A 24,425-nucleotide genomic window follows, 5' to 3' on the forward strand; every position below is an offset into this window, starting at 1 on the left:
ATCCTGAGGTCAAACAGCTGGTTAACTGTGGAGCCAGGCCTAAAGCCCAGGTCTCCTCACTCCCGTCTACCACGCACTGCGCCTCCGCCCCCGGCCGCAGGGGGCTTCAGCTGCGTGACTCTGTTCGTCCCCTGGAGGTTACAGACCCTAAAATTCTGCTTCAAACATCAGCAGATGTACATGGTGAAAGAAAAAGAGAAAATCGTCTTGGAGGATGCAATTGGAAAGAGAAGGCTCTTAACTTCATTTTGCCTCTGAGGACGTGAGGTGCAGGCTGTCAGGCCAGGGAATTCTTTTCTGTTAGTGGTCGTTCACCCGGTGATCTTTGTGGAGAGACTGTGGTGTGTAAGGAGGGCAGCTCCTGGCCGTTATCAACACAGTGATGGACTCAACAGCCCACAAGGAACTGAGGATGGTTTTTTTTAATTTTTTCTCCGAGTGCTGATTCTAAGACCTGAAATACCAGACTGTGTCTAATATTTGATCAACAGAGAAGTGCGCAGAGTGAATGGAGTGCTGAGTTTCTACTTCTCTAATGATTATCTATGTTAGTTTGAACAAATCACCTGACCTGAGTGTCAGTGTTGTTTTCTCTAAATCAAGGATGCTAGTATCCAATCTGTAAATGTGGCTGAGTTAATATTTGGAATCTCTCTCCCTCTCATCTATCTATCTGATCTATAGGATGCCGTATTATGAGAGAGAAATTTTTAAATTGCAGAATGGCTTTATAGTTTTTTTTTTAACTTGATGACCTGAGGTGTTCCTTTGGTTAGAAATTTCCATCTATAAACTTGAGCATAAGGCGCTGTACAAATATCCAGATCTCAGAGGTCTTACCAGTTACTGGATCCAGAGATCCAGGAGAAATGATGGTACATGAGAGGCATTAGAGCAGAGTGGTTTTGAAATCAGGCAAATCTGGGTTGGGGTCCAGACTCAGATTCTTCTTGCTGTGTTCCTTTCATCAGATCAGGTAATTTCTCTGTGCCTCAGTCTTGCTCATTGTAATGTCAGAGTAAGACCAGTAGTGGCTACGCGTTAATGTTGCTTTGAGGATTAGGTAAAGACAGGTGTGTAAGGTGCTCAGAACGCATCTAAGCGCTTGAACACGTCAGTCACCGCTGTGCGTCTACATCCCAGTGGCAGGTCTGACTCGGTTCCACAGAGCTCGCTCCCACCTCCAAAGCATGGCTTTCGGACCCGTTTGAAAGAGGTATCTTCTCAGTGCTTTTGCTCAGGCCAGAAACACATCGAGGTGGCCACAGGGCCTGATAATTGATCCAGGGAGCTTCATATTTTCCTGGCAAATGAATGAGTGTCTTTGGGTGTCTTAGTGAGTTTTCTGATTGTCAAGCCATTTAGTTAGCTTTGATGAACAAATTGATCTGTAAAGGGAGATAACACTAATTTTGAGCATTTATTTCCTAGCATTGGCTTTGCACTAGGCTGTTTATATACATTATTTTATTTAATCATCATAATGTCACTGATGGAGGAGAAATTTTCCCGTGTGTGTGTGTTTCTATGTGTTGTGACCAGGTGAATTGGACAGGTTCACCCAAGGGGCTGAATTAAATCAACCTCTCAGTAAGAATCAGTTCTCCCCTACCCTCACCCCTTTATAGCCAACCCTCTGCTTGGTGCCCTTGGGAACAAAGAGCACTTACGACCCTGTTCCTACCTTCAAGGAGATTACACTCCTGACGAGAAGGCAGGATGAACACACACACAGTGATTGGTGAGCAAGTGTGATGCTGTATAAATAAACAGGAGAGAGCAAACATTCCTGAAATCCACTGTAGGCTCATACACCTAGAGATGTATCGGCAGGAGATGTGAAGTTGTATCAGTGGCTCCATGTATCTTTCTTCAAGAACCTGAATTTTGTCCTAGATGTTATGAGGAACATAACAAAGCAGCATACATTCCATTTGTGGCCCTTAAGAAATCCATTTGAGAATGTGGGGTTGACATCCAAGAACAGATACTATAAGGTACAGTGATAGGAATGTAACATTACCAGCCCAGCCAAGCAGCCGAGGGGGCAGTGGATGCAGGGCTTCTTGGTCTTGGAGCAAGTCGTGTGTGAAGCTGGCCCTAAGCTGGCATTGGAGGAGCGGCAGAATTGAGGCAGAGAGGAGGGGAAGGGATTTGTGGTAAGTCTTTGGACATGTTTGTGTTCTACGTAGACTGATTCCACAAGAGCAGGATTCATTTGGGAAGAAATTGCATAAAAAAACTAAAATGGGGGCAGATAGATGACAAATTGCTTTGAATGACATAAATGGATGCATGTTATTTTGTCATGAGACTCAGATTTGGGATAGGATAATGGAAGATAGAACCAGATTCATGGACAGTGATACTTTAGAGAGTAAGATACTTTGGAAGAGTTTTTAGAGGGGTGTGTGTGTGTGTGTGTGTCTGTGTCTGTGTCTGTATGTGTGTCTGTGTGTGCGTGTGTGTCTGTGTGTGTGTGTGTGTGTCTGTGTGTGTGTCTGTGTGTGTATGTATTTGAGGGAACTTTCTCTTCCCAAACTGAATTTCCAAAATAATCCCATAGTCATAACACATCTTTACATATGATTTACTTTATTTAATTTTGGTCTTTTAGATTTTGGTATTTTAGATTTTTTTTCTAATGTAGTTCTAATCATAGCATATCCACAATTACATATTCTTCCTTCTCCTCTTCATATAATAAGCACTTTCCACAAAGTACTATGTCATCTGCTGAAGATTTTAAGTGAGGCAAGCATAGTGATTACATAGTCTGTCCAATTCGGGAATGGCAGGTTTTATTAATGTATACATTTAAAATGTGGAGATGTTATAATATTCAGTATATATTTGACTTATTGTGTATGGGGAACTGGTGTAGACTGCATCCAAACATTTCCCTGAAGCTCCCTGATCCATTAGTCAAGCAAGAATCTCGTAACTGTAAGTTAGTCAGAGCTTTGTTGATGTCTTGCTGGGCTCAGTGGATAACATGTGACCTGTTGCCCATGAGGGATCCTCTGTGGGCAGGGATGTAGCCCACAGCCTAGGCAGGGCGTGAGCCTTGCTATGGGCTGACCTTGTAATTTGGACAAAATACAGAGACAGAGAAGGCAGTTGGCTTCCCTGTTGGATTTGTGGGGCTCTGAAAGGCCAATTTGCTGGGATTAACCGAGGTCTGGCTTAATAAATGTGTCTGCTTGCCTAATAGATTTAGTAAATGAACCTTAAAATGCTTGATTTAATTTAGCATTGTGCACTAGATATGGGTGGCCGGTGAAGAACTCAAGAATCCTGTGGAGTGTTCCAGCTTTGCAAGGAAGGTGAAATCAGCCATGAGGCTGTAACAGCTGATGAAAAACAAAAGCAATTTGGAAAACAAAATTAGCTTCTGCCATTTCCCCAGCACGGGGGCCCGTGGTCTGCTACCCAGGGACCAAGTGTTCGCATTCAACACAGTTTGTTTGCTGTGGCTCAGAGCCCTGCCTGGCTGGTGGGGTGGCACGCTCCCTCCCCCCTCAGATGGCATTCCCTTGTCCTGCAGACTGGCATTCTTGCTTGGTTCCTGGATCTCCTGGGAAAGCAGCCAGATGGAGTGGAGATCAAATCTGCTGGGACGGGAGGAATTCCACTTCTCTTAGAAAGAGATGTCATTGCCCAGCACAGCACCAGTCACTCAAGTCCAAGACAAGGAGAGTGTGCAGGGAGAGGAGAGGGGGTCCACACAGACCACTGAGGGCTGAAGATGATGACATGAAAGTCATGAAGGTTCCTTGAAGAGAAAACCTTTAGGGAAGGAAAGTATCCTGGTGGTGAGAGGTGGGAAGAGATTAGCAATACCTGAAGGCAGTAACCAAAACGGAAGGGCAATAGAACAGAGTTATGGTCAGAGAGAGGCATATTCATGGAATCAAGAAAAAATAAAAACACATCTATGATTTCTTTTTTGTTGTGTTTCTCTCCCAACAGTTTATTATTAAAACTTCAAACATAAACTCAAATTGAAATAATTTTAGTGACCATCCATACACCCACCACCTGTAGTCTATATCAACATCTACCACACTTATTTCATCATATGTCTATTTATCTGTCCACCCTTCCATCCAGCTGTCAATCTATCTTAATTTTTTTATTCATTTCTAAGTAAATTTCAAACACTTACGTGCTTTGTGCTAAATGCTTCAGGTTACAGATCATTAACTAGAATTCAGTATTTATTTAGACTTTTCTCCCATGGAGGTATTAAATATATCCACAGTGAAATGCACAGATCTGAAGTGTGCACTTCTGGAATTCTGATAAAGGTGTATTCCTGTAACTCCTATCAAGATATATAGTATTGCCGCCACTCCCCAAAAGTTCTCTCACATCCCTTCTCAGTCAGTTGCCACCCCACAGAACCAACCACTGTTGTTTACCATCATGAATTAGATTTGCCTTTTCTAGAACTTCATATAAATGTAATCATATTGTGTGAATTATTAAATATAAGGCTTATTTCATTTCTTATGGTTTGGGAACTTATCCATACTGTTGTGTATATTGGTTCTTGTTCTTTTGTGTTTATTGTGTGATATATTATGACTTGCTTATTTATTTTCCTGCTGATAAATTCTCCTGGGCTCTTTTTGGATTTTGGCTATTATGAATATATTGCTATGAACATTGTTTTGTTCATGGATATATATTTTCTTTTATCTTGACTAAATTCTCAGGACTGCAATAGCCAAGTCATAAATATAAAATGGCACAACTACTTTGCAAAAAAATATTATTACAATTTCTTGCAAAACTGAACTTTTTCCCACAGGGTTGCACCATGGGACATCCCACCAAAAATGTATGAGCATTCCAGTTAGTCCACATCTTCAACAATGTTTGATACTATTATTTTTAAAGAAGTTTAGCCATTCCATTTAGTATATAGAGGTATCTCATTTTCCTTCCAAAGAATAGGACTAAAGTAATGAAGCAATTGAAGATATTTTGACAGGTAGGACCTAAGGAGTTGACTAGTAGAACTATGAAGTTTACCAGAAGCCATTCATCAATGCTGTATATTCTGACTTTTGAATGAGTTCTCATATCTTCTAACTGAAACTTTTAACTCGACAGCTAAAGAACTAAGGGCCACAATGGAGACAAATTTTGCCCAAAGTTGTTCATTAAAATAGTAACAAAGCCAGAGTTTCGCCTCTCTGTTCTCCTTATACTGCAGATGGCAACTCAGTGGTTCCCCCTTTCTGTTTATTCCATGTCCATGGCCACCATTGCTGTGTTGAGCTCAATTTGACTTCAGTTTCCTCCTCAACACAGAACACTAAACAGCCACTGCCGGCCCACTGGAGTTGATGTCCATCACAGAACCTACTTGTACCTCATTTGCTGTTTAATTAGTAGCACCACACCCTTGTGCGTATCATCACAGAGCCACAGGATGGGGAAGAATGCTTGAATTCTGGGGCTTACCCTTGGCTAAGGGAAAGTGTACAGCTGCTTCTATACTCACCTCTTTCTTTCATTTTAGCAGAGAAGAAAGGGTGTCAGAAGCTTAGGGCAATATTTCTAATCCTGCTCAACTCTAGCTATCAGCCTGGTCATAAAAGAGAGCAATAGAATTTTAAAGCCAAACCAGAAAATTATTGTTTCAGAGGCCCAGCTGAAAATTCTGAGCTAGAAAGGGATTTAAGTCTTGCAGCAGGGATGCTGTCTGAAAGCTGCATCTCTGAGCCTCTGCAGGTCTAGGGGCTCACATCCAGATCTTGCTCAGCTAAGAGTGCATGGGTGCATGGGTGCGCCGTGTGACCGCAGGCCATTACACACCCTTAAAGGGCAACTCTTTGCATCCCCAGCTGGCCGCGTTATTACTCTATCACATTGTCCTAACACACACAGAGGACACAGAGTCAGCTCATCTGTGCTTGTGACATCTCTTTGTGAGCTGCCTCCTACTACTCTGTCTTACCTTTGCAAACACCAGCAAACTCGAGAGGGCCTGGGCCTCAAGATAGCTGCTGAATAATGACTCTTCAGTCTCAGAATCTGCATTCTCTTCTCTCCAATAAGCTCTTGCTTCTATCAAGATCCTAATTCCCAGGGGAAAAATCATGTATACTTACCATCTTTGTTTCTTTAGCCCTGGCAAGTCCCTATCTGTTATGATCAGGAAAAGAAAACATAAAAAGAAAAAAAAAGATTAAAAAGGGAGCACAGATATGTATGTTTACATGTTTTGCAACCTATTGAAAATGTTAGAAACGCCCTGCAATGGAAAACACAGATATGATAAGACAGAAAGTCAGTACTATGACCATGTATCCAGGCTACATAAGACTCTGCTATGTTGTGCCAAGGATGTGTGATACAGAATTAAGTAAAACATGGTCACGTCTCTGAAATATCTTACAGTCCAGTGGAATATAGGATGGAAATATAAGTGACATGGAATATAGAGGGTAAAGAGAAATGATCAGCTATTCCCAGAGCCACTAGGAACAGATTACAAAAGGTGCATCTACTCTGCCCCAGGAGAAGGAACAGAATGACATGCAGAATCCAAGGTGTCCAGTCTTCATCTCAGAATTAATAGTTTACAGTGTATTTCAAGTCTATTAATACTCTTCATGGATACTGGGTATATAATCACAGTTTTGGAAAGCTGGGTAAAATAATTTTCTTTTTCAAGTTAGGATTCCCTGGGAGTTTGCAAATGCTATGCAGATTTGTACTGTCTGCGATTTATAGGAAAGGAGGGAGTCTGAAATCCCATAAAGGGCTAAGTAAAGGTTTCTGCTTCTCTCTTTCAGCCCCTCATCACCTTGGACAGCAGCATTTCCTTCACATTCCTAGCAGAGGGTACCAATACCATCACTGTCCAGGTGGCTGCTGGGAATGCCCTTATCCAGGACACGAAAGATATTGCAGTTCACGGTAAGCCCTGAAAATCGTCCTGTGTTGCCTCCTCCTGCCCAGCCAATCCCCTCCAACTGCCCTAGCAGCAATTGCTGACTGCTTTGGCAATTCCCCGAGCCATGGGAAAATTATATAGGTCCACAAAAGGTATCCAAACCTACTCCTTACCTTCTCCTGGAATAGATACTGAGGTTGTCAGAGAAGCTGGTCGCTGACAGGCATTTCTTATCACTTGTGATGTGTCTGCAGTACAACCTGATGGTCTCACTAGACAGAGTGTGTCATAAGTTGAAAGGGTGCTGAGCTGGAAAGACTGTCCTAGAAGCCTCTAGCTCTGATGACCTGCTGAGGTCTCTGTAACACACATGTGGTACCCACTCTTTGTGAGGATGGGCACAAGTGATTTTAAAAGTTGGAGGAGTCATGGTCCCTGCTTTTGAAGAACTCATAGCTCAGATACTGAGACGAACTGCACTTAACTGATGTGTTTTTTTGATTGTTGACCATTCTGACATTTTTGGCTGCAAAGACTGAGACTAAGGCTAAGAATGTAAGGACAGAGCAAGGAAGGAGAGTGGTAAATGGGCCACCATTCTGTTCTCAATCCTGGGGAACCATTCTTTCCCTTTTTTTTTTTTGTGGGGAGGGGAAATATTTGGGTTTACTTATTTTTTAAATGGAAGTATTGGGGATTGAACCCAGGACCTTGTGCATGCTAAGCACATGCTCTACCACTGAGCTATATCCTCCCCAGCCTGAGGAACCATTCTTAATTATTAAATTTATTTTAAATCAAATCATGCTTCTGCCACTGTCCCACAAACCACCGTCAGACCTGTAAAAGCAGCCAGTCTACTTGGGATTTTCTAGAAAGTTGTCCTAAGGTGTGTGATCCTCTGACCCAGATTATAATTCTTCCACTTTACCCCAGATGAGTGCCTTTTCCTACAACGATGCAAATTTTTTGCTCAGGCCCTCTCATTGGGCACTTGGAAGACTTTCTTTTTAAGTAAACATTTTTTGAAGTATAAATTTAATACAGAAAAGTACACAGATCATAATAAGTGGTTTAACTTCATGAATTACCATAAAGTGGACAGACGTGTGTGTACCTACCAACCAGATCAAGACACTGAGTGTTACCCACCCCCCAGAGACAGGGGTTCAAGGTACTTTCTAATCCCCTGAGGCAGTTTCTAGCAGGAGGGATGGAACCAAGGGAAGGACACTGAAAGGTTCCATTCTAATCAAGCCCAACTTGTTAATGCTTTCTTGTTGCCTCTGCCCGACAGCACCTACAGCAGCAGAAGTCTCCTCCTTCTGGAGTTGCATACTTCTCATTCATGTCAGATAATGTTTATTTACAAGAAGAAGTCTTTAAGACTTCAGGAGCTGACAAGTGGTGGGAGCACCGATCTACTTCCAGTCACCAATCCCCACTTTCTTTCAGAAGTCAGGAAATAGGCTGAAAGGAAGGAATCCTGGCTGAGGCCACACGAAAGCCTGGGCCGTTTCATGGAGTCCCCTCGCCCATCACACCCTCTCTCAGCCTCACTCACACACTCTCTCTTGCAGAATACTTCCAGTCCCAACTCCTGTCATTCTCTCCTAATCTGGATTACCACAACCCTGACATCCCTGAGTGGCGGCAAGACATTGGCAATGTTATCAAGCGGGCTCTGGTGAAAGTAAGTTGGCTTTATCTTTGCTTAAGTCTTTATGAAAAAAGAACCAAATGATGTGGCCCAGAATACATTTCCATGGATTAAAACCACCATTCTACAGTTATACAGAGATGATTTCTCTGCAAAAAGAGAGAGAGGAAAGAAGAGTAGAGAAAGTGAAGGATGGAAAGGAAAGATGGAGAGATTAGTGGGGAGAGACCTGAAAGAGAATCAGTCTAGGGTTTGAGGATGGGGAATTGGCCCCATCCTTAGCCTCAGTTTTTCTAAGACAAGAGCTTGACGCTTTTAATGAAATAACAGATGGGCCACTCATTGAGTCTGTACTAACATCACTCACTTGGTTGGCTGTTTGCCCACCATTTTTTCCTTCTTCAACTAGACACTCAGACTCCAAGACTCCCATTGACCCACTGTATGTGGCCATTGGAAGGCTGCAGGCCAGGAAGCAGAGTAGTATGCCAGTGGACTCTGGAGTTACAGAGTTAGCCCAAGGTCGTATTTTCCTTACAGAAGGTTGAAGGGGTTTTGATAACCCTTTGCTCAGACCTAGGTACTAGAATATAATGATAAATAAAACAGGGTCAGTTCAGTTGTAGAGAGAAGTCTAATATGCGACTGGTTCTATGGTAGAGACATGGCCAACATTTCAAAAGAGCGTGGAGAGAAGTGTGATTCTGTCTAGGGAAGTGCAGGCTTAACACATATTTGTGATTCAGTAAACACTTGTGAACTATTAGAATGGTCTTTGGAGGGGATACTTGAACTCTGTTTTAAAGGATAAATAGTAGATAACAGAAAGGATGATGTCTTTCAGGTAGAATGAACAGCATGTGCAAAGCCATGGTCTACTGGAATGCACAGTGTACTTGGAAATGGGCAGTTTAGTGTAGTCAGTCTGTCTGTTACAAGGGCAGGTGTGACTGACGTCGAGCAGGGATGGTTTGGGCAACTTGTGAAGGCTCTGAGAAGCCAAAAGGGGTTTGACATACATCCTGTAGGCTCTGGAAGGTGTAAACATTTTTATTATTCTGTAAGTAAAGAATTCCTGACAATAGATTTATATTTCAAATACCCATTCTTGTGGCCAGAGGATGGGCTCTTGAGGCAGGAAGTGAATAGGATGGGGGAGGATTTCACAAAAGATGACCAGGTACAAGACTACTGCAGTTGTCTGAAGCAGACATAAGAATATCCTGAAGAGGAGAGATTTACTACTTAGGAAGCTGAGCAATAGAATTTCTGACTAGTAAAATGTACTGTGGGTGACAGGGAGGGAAAAGCTTTCTGATTATAAGAGTAGGTAGGGGATGGTTTTCCTTGCCATTCATTCATCAAATAGGGGGACTCTGTAGAAGAAACCTGCTTGGGAGAACAATAATGGTTTGATCTTTTATGTGAGTTTGGAACGCATGAGAAACAGTTGGGTGAAGGTAACCAAGAGAGTTGAAGATGTGGATGTGAAGATCGAGTGAGGCGTCCACTGGAGGTAGAGATGTGGGAGCTGAGGTCATGGAGTTCCTTAGATCCCCCCAAGGGGGAGTGGGGGGCAGGGCAGAGATGGAGCTGATGCTCCCCAAGGCAGAGGAGAAAGGTCCATGGAGGGACATGGCGAAGGAGCTGCCAGAAAGGAAGAAGAATAAAGAGAATGAAATAAGAGCATTCCTGTGGGGAGCTGCCCACAAGACGAACTTCACCACAGATCTTTTTACAAGAGATTGTTCGTAGATGGGGATGACGATGAAATTGATCTTGTATGCCCTTGACTGTGAAACAGTCAGGATTGTCTTGTATGTGGCTGATTGTATTTATTTAAAACACACACACTTTTTGATAAATGACTTAGTAATTTTAATAATGTTAATAAATAATAATAATCAACCTTTTCCATTGATGCCTGGGCCTTAAATCTCACTCATATGTCCCTTTGGATGAGATTAAGTGACTCTAGACATGGCGCTCCAAGGTCCCGCCTAACTGAGTGATGCTCCCTGGGACGTCTCTTCCCTGGGACGCAAAGTCACACCAGCCACGGCACTCATAGGCTCATCTGACGAGTCCTCTTCTCCACTGGGTGGTTGTCTGCGTTTTGCTCCTCAGTCTGGTCTCTGGCACTTGCTTCCCCTGGCTGGTTAGAACAAGGCCATCTTGCCCCATCACTTGGGCACTGAGACATCTAGCTACTTAGGGCCACGACTCCCAGCAGGAAACTGAGTTGTCGGGCAAGGCCTCTGGGATTCCACCAGGATGCCTCCCCACCTTGGAGAACTTTTCAGGCTTCTGACTGCTGCTGGCTAGTTCTCTGCAAGTGGACGCTCTCCCTTTCCTTCATCACGTCCCTGAGCGTCAACTGCAATCTGTAAGCCTATTTCCAAACAGGAGTCAGAGCTCACCAAATACACACACATACATACATAATTTGAACTGACAGAAGAAGGGGTGTTTTTCTGGATAAAAGACCTTCAGGAGACACATAGGAAAGAACAGGCCTGCTCTTTACAGGGGAGAACTCAGAGTATTGTTTTCTTAAAGAATTTGCCTTCAGACAGAAGCTTTCTTTTCGTTTTTATTAAAAAGCAATATAATCCTTTTACTAAACACGCAGGAATAGAAAACTTCATTTACAATTTCAGCATCTTAACTTTTAGTGTTTTGTTTTTTACTTGTCTACATTTTTATTTTTTTAGAGTTGTAACCAAAGAAATATAAGGAGACAGATCCAAATACAGCTATCATTAAGTGATTTTCCATGTTGCCGCACTGCACAAGTTATCATCTTAATGGTGGAATAACTGTTACTTACTTAACTTTTAAAAAAATATTTGAGCTTTTCCCATTTCTTTGGTATTATAAATATTGTTGTGTTTCTTCCTCCCTATGGCTTTTCCTATACGTTGGGTCATTTCTTTAGGACAAACACTCCAAGTTACAGTTGCTGAATGAAGAGTCTGAATATTTTTATGACCTTACAGTAAGTCTTTTGAAATACAAATTGGCAATTTGTATCAGTTCTTAGGGCTGCCCGCAACAATTAAGGAAACCTCTTAACTGAAGCCTCACCAGAATTAGCTCTTTTAACTTAATGAAAAATCCTGCTTCAGTAAGTGAAAACAAGAGCTGGTTTGCATTTTTTTTAAATTTTCATTTTTCTGTGTTTGTTTACAACTTCTTATTTTTCCTTTGCAGCCAGGCTGTTGATGTTTTAGCCAGAGGCTCGAGCCCTCCTAGTGTAAAAAAAAAAAAAAAAAAAAAAGGAAAATGTAGGAGGAGCTTCTGCTCATGTTGCCAGCAAACACTATTTTGAAAATCATTTGTAGAAGTATTTTAGTTTTAGTAAAAATATATGTAAGAACAGAGGAGATAGTGAAACTAAGACTTCTTTACCTAGCAGGTCTAGGGAAAACAGAAAGCAAACCTGGATATATATTGGAAACTATGCCTAAAATGCTACATTTGAAAAATATATAGTCCATATTCTGGTTATTGGCGTGGAGAAGGCTGGCTCCTCCAAGACCTCACTCTTGGGTCTGAACATCTCTGCAGGTAACCAGTGTCCCGGAAGACCAGATCCTAGTCGCTGTGTTCCCTGGCCTCCCCACTTCAGCAGAGCTCTTCATCCTTCCCCCGAAGAACTTGACAGAGAGGAGGAAAGGCAATGAAGGGGACCTGGAGCAAGTAAGTGAAAGGACACTGGCCTGCCCCTCACCTCCTAAGGGGACACAAAGTATTTCCAGCCAGAAAGGGAGATAAGCCCTTTCCTATTGGTCCGTCAGCTTGTCATGCTTTATCCAGCACCCAAGGCTTTGGAGAACGATCAGCCTTACCCAGAATAAAGGCAAATGTACAAAGACTGGAGCATTCAGCAACCCAGGAAAGAAAAGCACCCCTGGTATCATTTGTTCCAACAGTTGGCATTCCCGCAACTTGTTCACGTCTCTCAACCAATGACTTGTCCTGGGGAAAGAGAGATGGGGGAGAGGAATTTGAGTTTCCCTATCTATTTCTGGGAAAATGTGCTTCCTATCTTTAAAGATCCTGGTCAATCGAAGTTCCACTTCTAGGAAGAAAATGGACTGTTTTTAAACACATGTCTTTTGAGAGAGATGGATTACCTCATCTTGCTTTGACTAAGGAAGCAGCGTTCCCCTAAGGGATTGTGATTTACTGTCCTTACCCAATGGGTGTATAGTTCTCGTGATGTGCACACTATCCTCAAAGTGAAGGTGGTGGCGTCTCCTGGTTTTCCCTCTCTCACTCCCTGCTTTTCCTGGGGTCTTATTGGCTTGGCTTGGCTTCACCTTTCCATGCCTTCCTGTGATGCTCAGTCAGGAGAAGTAGAAACAGGTGAGAAGGAAGCTGCTAAAAACTGCAGGAATCAAACACATTTGCTCCCACATGAGCTAATGACCACACAGACATCTTCCTCTTCCCTCTGCATCTCACCTGCTGTCACCCCATCCCCACCTCCCCCGCCTGTCCTTCCGAGAGCTGCGTGGATGCCATCATGGTCAGTTTCTCTGGAAAATGAAGCGGATCTTTGCACTGCAGGGCTGCATGTTGAAATGGGCCAGAGAGAAACTCAGCTTCCCGATACATACATCACTTTTACAAGACCTCTTTATTCTGAAATAGCAAGTGGCATGTGTGAACTATATTTGGAAGCTACCATATCCATCCATTTAGATAAATAGGTAATTACGGTGATGAATAGCAGCTGTGATATTAAGGCGCGTACAGCGAGATAAGAGTTAGGGACAACAGCCTCAGTCTGCCTCAGCTTTCATGTGGGAATTACACGGTGATTAAATCGATGTTATGTGTTCTGAGACTTGCTGGGGAAAAGTAAAGAGGAAAAATTATCCCATAAAAAGGAGGCAGCTTCTGCTCTGATGTTTGTCTCCCATTGTCTCTAAAGGAGAAGAAGCAGAGGCGTGGGTTGGGGTGTACACTCCTGCTTTAATCCTGGCAGGAGGGGCCTCTCTACCCTGTGTGTATTGCTTGATCAGATTAAAGAACTAATGGTGGGTTGACTCTCTTTCACTGGGACCCACAATAGGTCTTTCTACAGTAAGTCACACAGGCTTGGCTGAAAAGGCACTCAACTGGGACTTGAATGAAACGTCTGTGTCTGTTGTCAACTCTAATTCACCAGGTAACTTTGGACACACCTCTTTCTGTCTCACTCTCCTCCCCAGTATAAGCGAACGATACCAGCTACGTCCTTGGCTTCACAGGGCTCCCCGGGCTGGGAGAACTGAATTGATACATCTTGCAACATTCCATCCTTTGAGCATGGTTATTTTTCGCCTATTGACCCTGGCTTCTTACTCCATGAGGGACGAGCGTCACACATCATTTCTTCCCACACAGCCTCTCTCTCTCCCTCTTCTTTTTTCCCCCAGATTGTAGAGACGCTGTTTAATGCTCTAAACCAAAACTTGGTCCAGTTTGAGCTGAAGCCAGGGGTTCAAGTCATTGTGTATGTCACACAGCTGACATTAGGTGAGTGCAAGGTGGGGTGTCTGGTGGGGTGGGGAGAGATGGGTACGGTGATCTGATATTCTGGAGAGAAAAGGGAGGAGATAATTACTAGACACTGCTCTATAAATGCCTGAAGGTGGCTTTGTGTAGTGATAGCAAAGAAAGATTAATCACACCTTTCTTGAGGTGTCTTGTTAAGGTGGCAAGAAGACTTTCTTAGAAGTGACTTTGCTATTGAATTCCTGGATAATCTTGGGGGAAAACTTAACAATTTCTTCGGGCTTTAACTTTATTAGGTGTTTTATCTACAACAGGTGGGATCCTGTTCAGTAGTCCTCAGGCTCTCTTAATTTCTACGATTCTCTGATTCAATGAACTTTGCCTGGGAGACCAGATCAAGTAACTTTAAAATGTTCTTAAAACTCTCTTTGATGTATAATGTGTAAATCTAAGTAGCAAAAGGAACCAGCTCTGGGTGGTTGATTTGTGAAAGGAATAAAAAGAAAGGCATGTGCGTTGGGCATCCATTACTGGCTCTTTGGGAACACCTATTTACTAAATGTTTCTAATTAATATAAAACACTTCAGATGTGGAGGTTCCAAATGGGCCCATCCAGCAGTGTTTTATCAGAACAGTGAAGAGGAAGAGATCGACGCACTACATCAGTATTTAACCCAAAGTTCCCAACTGGCCACCTATAGTCATGTTGATAAGCATGCAGGCTGTCTAAGAGAAAGCACATTCGAGCCCTAGTCCTAGTCCCCTTAGCTGGGTGTCGTTTACACCAAGAACAGCACGTTTCCCCAGGCAGAGCGGAGGAAGTTGCTTTCCCCAAGCAGCTGTGATCGGGGATACCCTTCTCATCACTGAAGCCAAGCTTCCTGTGCCCCGGTAGCATACAGGGCAGTGGGAAGCTGGTTATAAGGATGAAGATCAGCTGGCCTCCTTTCTGCAATGAATGCTCCCTCCTGCTAATAGCTTCCAAGTGAGCAAGTGTGTTCTTTCCTCCTAGCCCCACTGGTGGACTCCAGCGCTGGGCACAGCAGCTCGGCCATGCTTATGCTCTTGTCAGTGGTGTTCGTCGGCCTGGCTGTGTTTTTGATCTACAAGTTTAAAAGGTAGGTGGTATTATCAGTCCGTTTTAATCATGGGGCTAGATTCATGGGAGCTAATTCATCATATAAGCAACATTCCTAAACTCATCCCAAATAGGTAAAATTAACTCTCCCTGAAGCTCTGTTTGGCATCAGAGAGGAGCCGGAATGGCTTAGGGTCAGGGAATAAATGGGCGTTAAGAATCTGAACTCTATCCAGTCTGTGATTATGTTGAGTTAGGAAAATGAGGGGTAGCCTGTGAAATCAGTTTATTCTCTTCAAGAGAAGCATAAGGGGTTGTCAAACCTCACCTAAGTTTCTAAAGTAAGGTCTCAAATGTTTAGGAGGTCTTTTTCTACAGCTTAACCCACATTCAGGGTGGTTAAGTAGAGAAAATGCAGCTGGAATCTTGTATGCACACACACACACATTTTCTTATCTTGTGTTGCAGCTCTTCAATTTCTCTGTTTGAATTTGCATGCTAAAAATACTCATTTTTTATCCTCTTTCCTCTTTTTCCTGTTTCTGAAAGGAAATTGATCAGGAAAACCAAACCCCACCTGGACTCAGAAATTATTTTTGAAAGCCACAGGAGGGGTGATATAATAGGGTACTTATTTAGAACATGAAATTGAAATCAATAGTTCTGTACCATTATTTGAATAATTAATGCATCTGCCAAGAGGTGTGCTGGTTAAGGGTGTGGACTCTGAAGTCGGACAGACTCAGTTTTAACTTTTAGCATTTGCAACCTTAGGTCCTTGAATTTGCCTCTCTAAGCCTTCGTGCTCTCATGTGTAGAATGGGAAAACAATAACACTTTATAGGTTTGCTATATGTTTTAAATGTAACAATCTCTATACCTGGTACATAATAAAAAAAAAAAATCAGCAAAGCTAAGTTACTGTAAATAACAGCATGTCTTCCAAAGGTGTCTTGTGTGGCACATAGGAGGCTCAACAGGTATCAGTGACATAGAAATGTGTTTCATAGGAAGCCTGGGTAAAGTAAAAATATCACGAATTATTGTCAGGTGAGTTCTGAAAGTGTAACTTGGTGCTGGGAGTTTTTCTAGATGCCGAAGTTAATGCTTTAAGATTTTGAAAGAGATCAGTGGGAAAGGTCCTTCAGTCTACCTCCCCTCCCTACTCCCTACTTCAGCTCTCCTACTGTGGATTTCTCAAGCATAAAAGCACCAGTTTTACTCAATATATATCTCAGAATTAGCCAAAACAGCAGGGACCTTCAACGCTCTGCATTAGAAGGACAGAGTGAAGTTTACCTTCCTACTCAAGTTATAGACCACTATGTACATTCATATCTCGTTGGATCCAGATGTGTCAACCCATCTGCCATGCTCCCTTTGAGGAAGGAAAAATACTTTCATATCCAATTAGAGAGCAAAGACTCAGTATTGAAACAGTCTGGTCAAACAACACTCCTTTACGGATGTACTTCAGTTACAGACAAAGCACCCTTTGATTCATTCAAGGATTTGACTTGGGGAAACCTCACATTGCTGGGGCTTGATGATCAGTTAAACCAAATTTATCACCTTCTGGCTCCTAGAACTCCATGCTTGCTGAGGACAGGGGCCCATAGAAGTCCTACAAAGAGGTGTTTGTGTCAGGTGTCTCCAAATTAAGGCAAGATGTATCCTGTGACTTAGACATCTCTTGTAAATATTGCTAAACTACCTAGATGGTCAACTTATTAATGTAGGCATCTCTTAATATGTAGGCTTAGTACTTAAATTGATGCCAGTTAATGGCATCTCTGAATTACTCTACCTCTGTAGCCCCCAAATTTCAGCCAGTCCTTTCTCTGCCAGTAAATCATGTAGCTAAGGCTACAAGAAACAGACACTAGTCAAACTGGGTAAACAGCAGAGTGAGTTAAGAGTAAGCAGTCATCCGTTACCTTTTCTTTTCTAGTCACCTTTTCTGGAAGATTTCCTTCCAGTGCTGTAGTCCATCTTCATTTTGGACCCTCCTTTATTTCTTTGGTCTCCTTTCTCTCCTCACCACCTGGAACTCCCGTGATGGCTGTGTGGGGGATGCCTGGCTTGCTGATAAGTAAAGGTCAGGTTCTCTTCCATGATTCCTGGAGTCCCCTTTGCTTCTTTCATTACTGCCCAGCAGAACTTTCTGCAATGTTGAGAATACTCCACATCTGTACTGCCCAATAGAGTAGCCACTGATGTGATGGAGGAACTGAATTTTTAACTTCATTTAACTTTAATTCATTTAAATTTAAATAGCTGCGCCTGGCTGGTAAATAGTCGGACAGTACAGACTAGGGAAGGGACAGTCTATTTCTGTTTCCAGATCACTGACCATGCTGTTTTCAGACCCCAAACTTTCTCTCTGCCATTTTTAGCAGTAGTTCATTGAGGCATTAATTTATTCAGTGAACATTTATTGAATGCCTGCTTTGTGCTGCGGAAAACTACCAATGTCCCACGTGGTCACTTAACAGAGGAAGGAGGATAGAATTATTTAAAGGAACTTGGGGCTCATGGGTAATTCTGTTCTCTCTCTCTGTTAAGTGACCACACTTGATCTCATTCTTGGATAGTGACTACTGCTTTGTGATGTTTCAGGCAATATAATTAAAAATCATTCTGAGATGGCTTTTATGTTCTGAAAACTCTGTCTAAAAAGACCTTCTTTCTATACTTTAAATTGATTTTTTCATGTTATCTGAGAACGCTTTAGAGTTTTTATCTTTCTCTCAGTCTTTTTTTCAGTAAGGGTTTCATCAGAATCTGAAGCCTACTTTGCTTCCTCCAGGTTTCCTCCCACGGGCTTCTAACACTTAATCATAGGTGGAACAAACAATAAAAGCTGAAGTTTATATTGGTGGCTTGGATTGATCCATCTTACTCCTCTTCTCAAAATTTATATGAATGTATAGCGCAGGACATATCTTTAAATCTCTTTATTTCCCACCTTTCTTATCTGCAAAAGTGAGCTTTAGTCTTGGCTTATCGTCTGTACAGTCCTGCAGGTGGGTGTGTTAAGAAATGAAAAGCAATTTGAAAAAAAAATTAAATAAATGCTGCAAATTGTGATATAACACCCATTGCTTTCCAACCATCTATTTAAAATATTTTAAAAATGCCTGTTTTCAGAGACTGAAATAAAGTGAACAGTCTTTATCAAGGCCAATTTATCTAATTCTTCACAAGTATCATTAAGAAAGCAGGAATGGGGAGGCCGTGACCTCTGGCTACAGCTCAGACGTCCCCAGACGTGTGTGATCAGGAATGCTTCAACTGCCCTCAGCACCTAATAAATATTACAGTGAATCCCAACATTCATGAGTTATATGTACCTTTATGATTAGAAGAAATCTCAGTCATTAGGCTGCATTTCTCTTTAGAGAAGCAGAAAGTAAGGGCCAGCATGAAATTTTAATTACACACATTTAGAGGGCCTGCTGTTTGCGGCTTCACATAGAATCTGTTCATTTAAGGTTCTTGTAAATTATATTAAGCTGGTTTAGACCAGTAGGAGTCAGGAGGAAACCTCTTTAATGGATGGAAAGCAACCATTAAAAACATGAAAACTGAACGTAAAGGAGAGGACGAAACTATCCATGTTTTAAGCATGTTTGGGGGTCTTTCCTTCTAAATTAGCTACAAGAAGACCTTATTAAATGCCCCGTATTCTACCTCACTGCAGGCTGGAGTGGGGAAGGGAGTGTAGAAGCTTGACACTACTACTGGTGGGCACTAGGGCAACAGAGCAATTCCCCTTTAGACACGCACAGAAAGTCTGTTCTGGACTGGGGTGGGTATCAGATGTCTCAAGTCTGAGTAACATCTCTGCCAGTAATCAGCTTCATGAAATGTCTGGATTTCACGTCCAACTTCCCCCTCATTTCATGAGGTAAGACAGGGCTCTTCTCCCTGTAATATTCCAAGATAAAAGTGTGGGGTTTTTTGCTTGAGAACATAACATACGAAAATAGAAAGAGTACACGCTTTGAGGCCATTGTTCATTTATTCAACACATACTTACTTCATATAAATCATGTGCCAAGTACTGTGCTAAGTTAAACGTATAGCAGACTTTGCAATGGGGCTTTTAGTGGGAGAGAAAGAAAAGTCCACACACAGTGCCTATTCCATCCCTCTAAACCAGCACCCTATCATTTCTTTCATAGACACCATCCCATAATTACATATTTATAATGGGAGAGATTGAGTGATCAGGAAGGGCTTCTCAGAGGTGACAGGTAAGCCAAATTCTGAAGGACAAGCAGGACACTGTCATAAGAAGAGTAGAAGGAGGTGTGTTACAGAGGGAACAGTTGATTTAAAGTCCCCAAGGTGGGTGCGAATCTGATGTGTTAGAATCTTGAAACTCAAAGTTTAGGTCTCACCCCAGAGGTATCAGTACCACCTAGGAACTAGGCAGAAATGCAGAATTTCAACCCATCCTGTTCAGACCTATAGAGTCACACATGCCTTTTAACAAGAACCTGGCAATGCATAAGCACACTGGGATTTAAGAAGTTCTGGGTTACTGAAAAGAAAAAATATGCATGTATGTATATGTATAACTGAATCACTTTGCTGTACACCTGAAACTAACATTGTGAATCAACTACACGTTAATAAAATTATTTTAAAAATAAAGTAACCTGGAAAAAAAAAATTCTGGATTAGAAAAATCCAAAGGAGCACAGACAGAATACAGACTTGTGGTTGCCAGGGGAGAGGGGGGTGGGAAGGGATAAACTAGGAGTGAGATTTGTAGATACTGACTGGTATATATAAAATAGACAAACGAGTTTATACTGTATAGAACAGGGAAATATATTCAATATCTTGTAGTAGCTCACAGTGAAAAAGAATATGAAAATGAATATTTATGTATGGCTGAAGCATTGTGTGGTACACCAGAAATTGACACAACATTGTAAACTGACTATAACTCAGTAAAAACAAACCAACAAACAAAATTCAAAGGGGGCTACAGAGGCTGGAACACAGTGGGTCAAGAGATAACAGAAATGGGTCTGGAGATGAATTCTCCAAGATTGCAGTCTGAACTTGCCTGCTCCTCCAACCTCAAGTCTGTCTGCTTTGTTTTTAAACCTACTGCCTGTGTGTCTTTGGAGGAAGTTATTTACCTTCTCTTAACCCTTGCCTTGATCTCGCCACAACCCTAAAAGAGAGCTATTGTTATTCCGATTGAACAGATGAGGAAACTGACTATGAAAGTATTTAAGCTACTTGGCCTGTGGGTGGCTGTAAGTCTTTTTTTCCTTGGCTATTTATTCGCAAAGGAAATCCATGTGAATTGATTAAATTGATGCAAACTTAGAAAAAGCTGTCTTTTCTCTATGATAACAACCTTGCGAATCTCAAAGTCCACCTCCTTTATAAACGTAACGGGGAGAGGCTTTGAGGGTTTTTGTGCACGTCTGGCCAGTGGCATGGCCCTTCTGTTTATTACCTGCTGGTACGGTGCCCCAGAAGAAGATGCATTCCTCGAGGAGTTCTGTGGCTTGCATCTCCTCTGGGCATCTGGGTTCCTCCTTGCGTTCATTGGCCTCATGGCAGCAGTATCTGGGTGGCCGTCCCCTTTCCCTGACATCAGCCTGTCCTGTAAAGAGCTGCTTCTTCCCCCTTATCACCTGGGGTTTCCAGTTGCCCCAGTTTGGCTTGCCCTGTGATTGTAACCTGATTTTGCTCCTGCCCCATGTAGGAAAATCCCTTGGATTAACATCTATGCTCAAGTCCAGCACGACAAGGAGCAGGAGATGATTGGGTCAGTGAGCCAAAGTGAAAACGCCCCCAAAATCACACTCGGTGACTTCACCGAGCCCGAGGAGCTGCTGGACAAAGAGCTGGACACTCGGGTTGTAGGTACGTGTGCTGATATCACCACGCTCCTGTGTCCTCTGCCTCCGAACACTCGGCCAGCCAGCCCACTTGGCCTGTCCTTCAGGTAGGACTAGAGCGGCGGGTGGGAAAAAGCAATTGGCAGCAGCAACATCGTCATGTGTTAGAACGTGTCCGTCACCTCTCACCACATGGAATTGGCAGACCTTTTTTCTCTTAAAAGATCATGATAGAAAGTTCTGGAGTTCAAGTGGGGGAAGGATGAGGCCAACAGTCCATTACTGTTGGACTTCCTTTTTATTTTTCCTATAAAGCAAAAGCATGATACGTCCTAATTAATAGTCCTGTGAGCAGGGACTCGGCCACTAGATAGCCCTGGATTCTTTCTTGCTCTGCGCATCTACTAGCTCTGGGACCTCTCTGTGCCTCCTATTCCTCATCTGTGAAATGGGAATAATAGTACCTGGCTTCTGAGATTGTTGTGATCATGAAATGATGTATGTCATTAGCACAGGCACTGCCACGTAGGAGTGCTCAACATCTGTTGGCTGTTGCAGTTGGGATCAGTAGAGCAGAAGAGGGCCAGGGATCGCTCGTACCTGGCGTGCTGGTGTGGGAGACGGCAAACATTAAACATAGCTAAGCCAGTGAGCCGAGAGGAGACACTATCCGAGTACCCTATTTCATAAACTTACATCAAGCACATTAATGCCAGGTGGCTTGGTTTTTGGTAGTAAATAAAACAAAGGTCCAGCCCCCTGTGACATGTTCATCCTTATCTCCTTCTGTCTTCTCTCCCCTGCAGGAGGCATTGCCACCATTGCAAACAGCGAGAGCACAAAGGAGATCCCCAACTGCACTAGTGTTTAAGACCAACAAGCCACGTGGTCAACCATCTCTCTGACTTTTTATTTTTGATGATCACTGTTACTCTTATTACGGAAAAAAAAAAAGAAAATGTCTTTTCTTACCTTTTGTTTACCAAGGGCCCCTTCCTAAAGAGCAGGCAGAGGCTTCGCTTTGGGAGGAGAAGGCATTCTTAGCTGATGAAAATGAGATAAAAAGAATACATGGCTGTATTTGTGCTGAGGGTAAAGGGTGCTTCTTCCCATGGCTTTCTTGCTTCATTCTGCCATTGACAGTGCCAGGAACCGCTTTTTCCTTGTAGTCTCTCTTTTTTTTAAGTTGGTTGGCTTTCCACTAACCTCCCATTCCCTGCCCACTGCCACCCAACATCACCAACGCCTGCCCCCTCCTACCCAGCACACACCCCTAAAACAGAAACCATTTCCCAGTTAGATCTGCCAGAGGTAGGTTGGTGGGGAGTGAATGTAGCTGCAGAAAGCGTGCACATCTGTACGGAAGAGGCCCTGCCTCGTGCATGTCCATTGCGAGGCTGTGGATGGCTTATTGTATATAATTCCAGTGTAAATAGCTTTTTATTTCCTGAGAAATAATTTAATGTTTAGTAAAAAAGAAAACTGAAAAAAAGAAAAGATGCGTCTGTTGGCTTATGCACTCACCCTCAGAGCTGACCAAGCCCCAGGCCTGCTTGACGTGACGCATTGGGTTCTGGATGCCCTCCAGTTGTCTGTCACACTTAACTCTTGCATCTCTATGTCTGCACCATCACTGGTTTCTCCTTCTGTATATAAAGGGGGGAGGGGGGAGGGCTTCTCTGGGACAACTGGTAAAGGAAGGACTAGAGTGACATCGGAGAACGTGGGGGTCTTTTTACCCCATCAGTGACATGGAAGAAGTTGCGAGACGATGCCCATGAGAGACTTCACATGGAGACTCAGGTGGGGAAACCAGGCTTCCCCTCTGAAGGGATGAATTTCAGGATAGGTATCAGCCTGAAATAGTGGTTTTCTCTAAAGAAGCCAGGCAATGGATCTAGAAATGACACTTACTCTGTTCTCTGGTTGGATTCCATGGAAATGTAGAATGCTTATGGGGTATCCTCGGGCTCTTTTTAGCTCAGAAAAGTCCCTTGGGTATTCAGTTAAGCCCAATGAGTGCCTCTCGGCCTGGGAGAAACAAGAGGAGGGAGAGAGGTGGTGTTTGTGGAGTCACGAGACCGTGCAAACCCTGCGGGCCAAACAGGGGTCTAGCCTTCGATGATATTAGTCAAAGTTGATGTTAGCAAAGCTGTGCTTCTTGCTTGTCAGATGTACACAACTTCCTTAAAGTCAAATGTCTGCCTTCAGTTCCCTTAAGACAGTTCTTGCGTCTGGGGCGAGTGGCTTTCAAAGCCAGACTTCTCTTTTCCAGCATCCCAGCCCCTTCACACATTCCACGTGCCACTTCGTTTCAGGAGGGTCGCTTTAAGCCATGCTGTAAGCATTGTTTTATTTTCAGGCTCAGCCTGAGCACACTTGTTTCAAAAAATGATATCCTGTATATACATGGGAGAAAAGGCCGGATTTTGGACCTGTTCGCTTCTGTCGGAGATGGTTCACATCCTTCTCTGTGAGACACCCAGAGGATGTGACCTGGAGAAGTCTGGCCACAGCGTAGATCAGAATTAGGAATGTTTTAAAGATCCTGCTTTTTCATTTCAAGGGTTAAATGGGGCAGACAATTGCAATACTTGTACTAAACCCTGGAATACAAATGCATGAGTCATGTCTATATATACAGTATATGTACATATACTGTTCTTGGTTTTATTGTTCCATTTGAATATTTCTACTGTAAAAAAAAAGACAGTGGTTTTGAAATTGTTGAAAATAAATGTATTTTTGTACATCAAAGCTACATCCCTGGCTGAGATGTCTCTCTTTGGGCAGTTTCTTGATCTATGGTATCATTCAACTATTGCTGTAATAATGCTATGTGGGAAAAAAAACACGAATAGTTTATAACAATAGATATTGGTGTTTTGCTTGTGAGTCTTCAGGTTGGCTGTGATTTGGTCGAGCTCAGTCAGGACTGACCAAGCTTTCCTGGGCTGGTTTGGATGCAGGCTGCCGTTGGTTCAGGTCTGCTCCATAAATTGTCATTGTTGTGAGACCAACCACGACCCAGGGCATGGGATTCTCGTGGTGGATAACAGAGTTCCAAGTGAGGCCAGCAGCATACTCTGTCCTCTAAAGGCTTAGCTCAAGAAGGCTACTCTATTTATGGTCACTGACATTCTATTGACTAAAGAAAATCATGGCCAAGTTCAACATCAATGACCGAGGGAAGTAGATTCTGGTGCAAGGCATTACTAAATGGCTTGACAAAAGGTGTGGCTGTATAATTCCAACCTAGGGAGTGTAAGAAGAATGGAGACCAGTAGTTCTATTGTACCTCTTCATTTTCTACGTCCCCATGGGGAGCTTTCATTAGATGGCCGATTTGAATCAGTGTCCAAGTTTCCCATCCTGGTTTGTGACCAGGACAC

The 24,425-nt window shown here is 42.9% G+C and overlaps 1 protein-coding gene across 1 annotated transcript in view; it reads left to right on the forward strand.

Moving 5' to 3' along the window:
* The window catches only part of SORCS3 (sortilin related VPS10 domain containing receptor 3), a 560,208-nt gene extending 536,414 nt beyond the window's left edge, over positions 1-23,794 (forward strand). The window contains exons 21-27 of the mRNA XM_006216335.4: positions 6,813-6,936; positions 8,494-8,606; positions 12,144-12,275; positions 14,003-14,102; positions 15,095-15,200; positions 20,898-21,058; positions 21,840-23,794. Coding sequence (XP_006216397.1) covers positions 6,813-6,936; positions 8,494-8,606; positions 12,144-12,275; positions 14,003-14,102; positions 15,095-15,200; positions 20,898-21,058; positions 21,840-21,904 — 801 coding nt within the window. The 3' untranslated portion in view covers positions 21,905-23,794. The remainder of the gene's footprint in view (positions 1-6,812; positions 6,937-8,493; positions 8,607-12,143; positions 12,276-14,002; positions 14,103-15,094; positions 15,201-20,897; positions 21,059-21,839) is intronic.
* Positions 23,795-24,425: the final 631 nt, after the last annotated feature.

This window comes from Vicugna pacos, chromosome 11, assembly GCF_048564905.1.
Source record: "Vicugna pacos chromosome 11, VicPac4, whole genome shotgun sequence".
NCBI lineage: Eukaryota > Metazoa > Chordata > Mammalia > Artiodactyla > Camelidae > Vicugna > Vicugna pacos.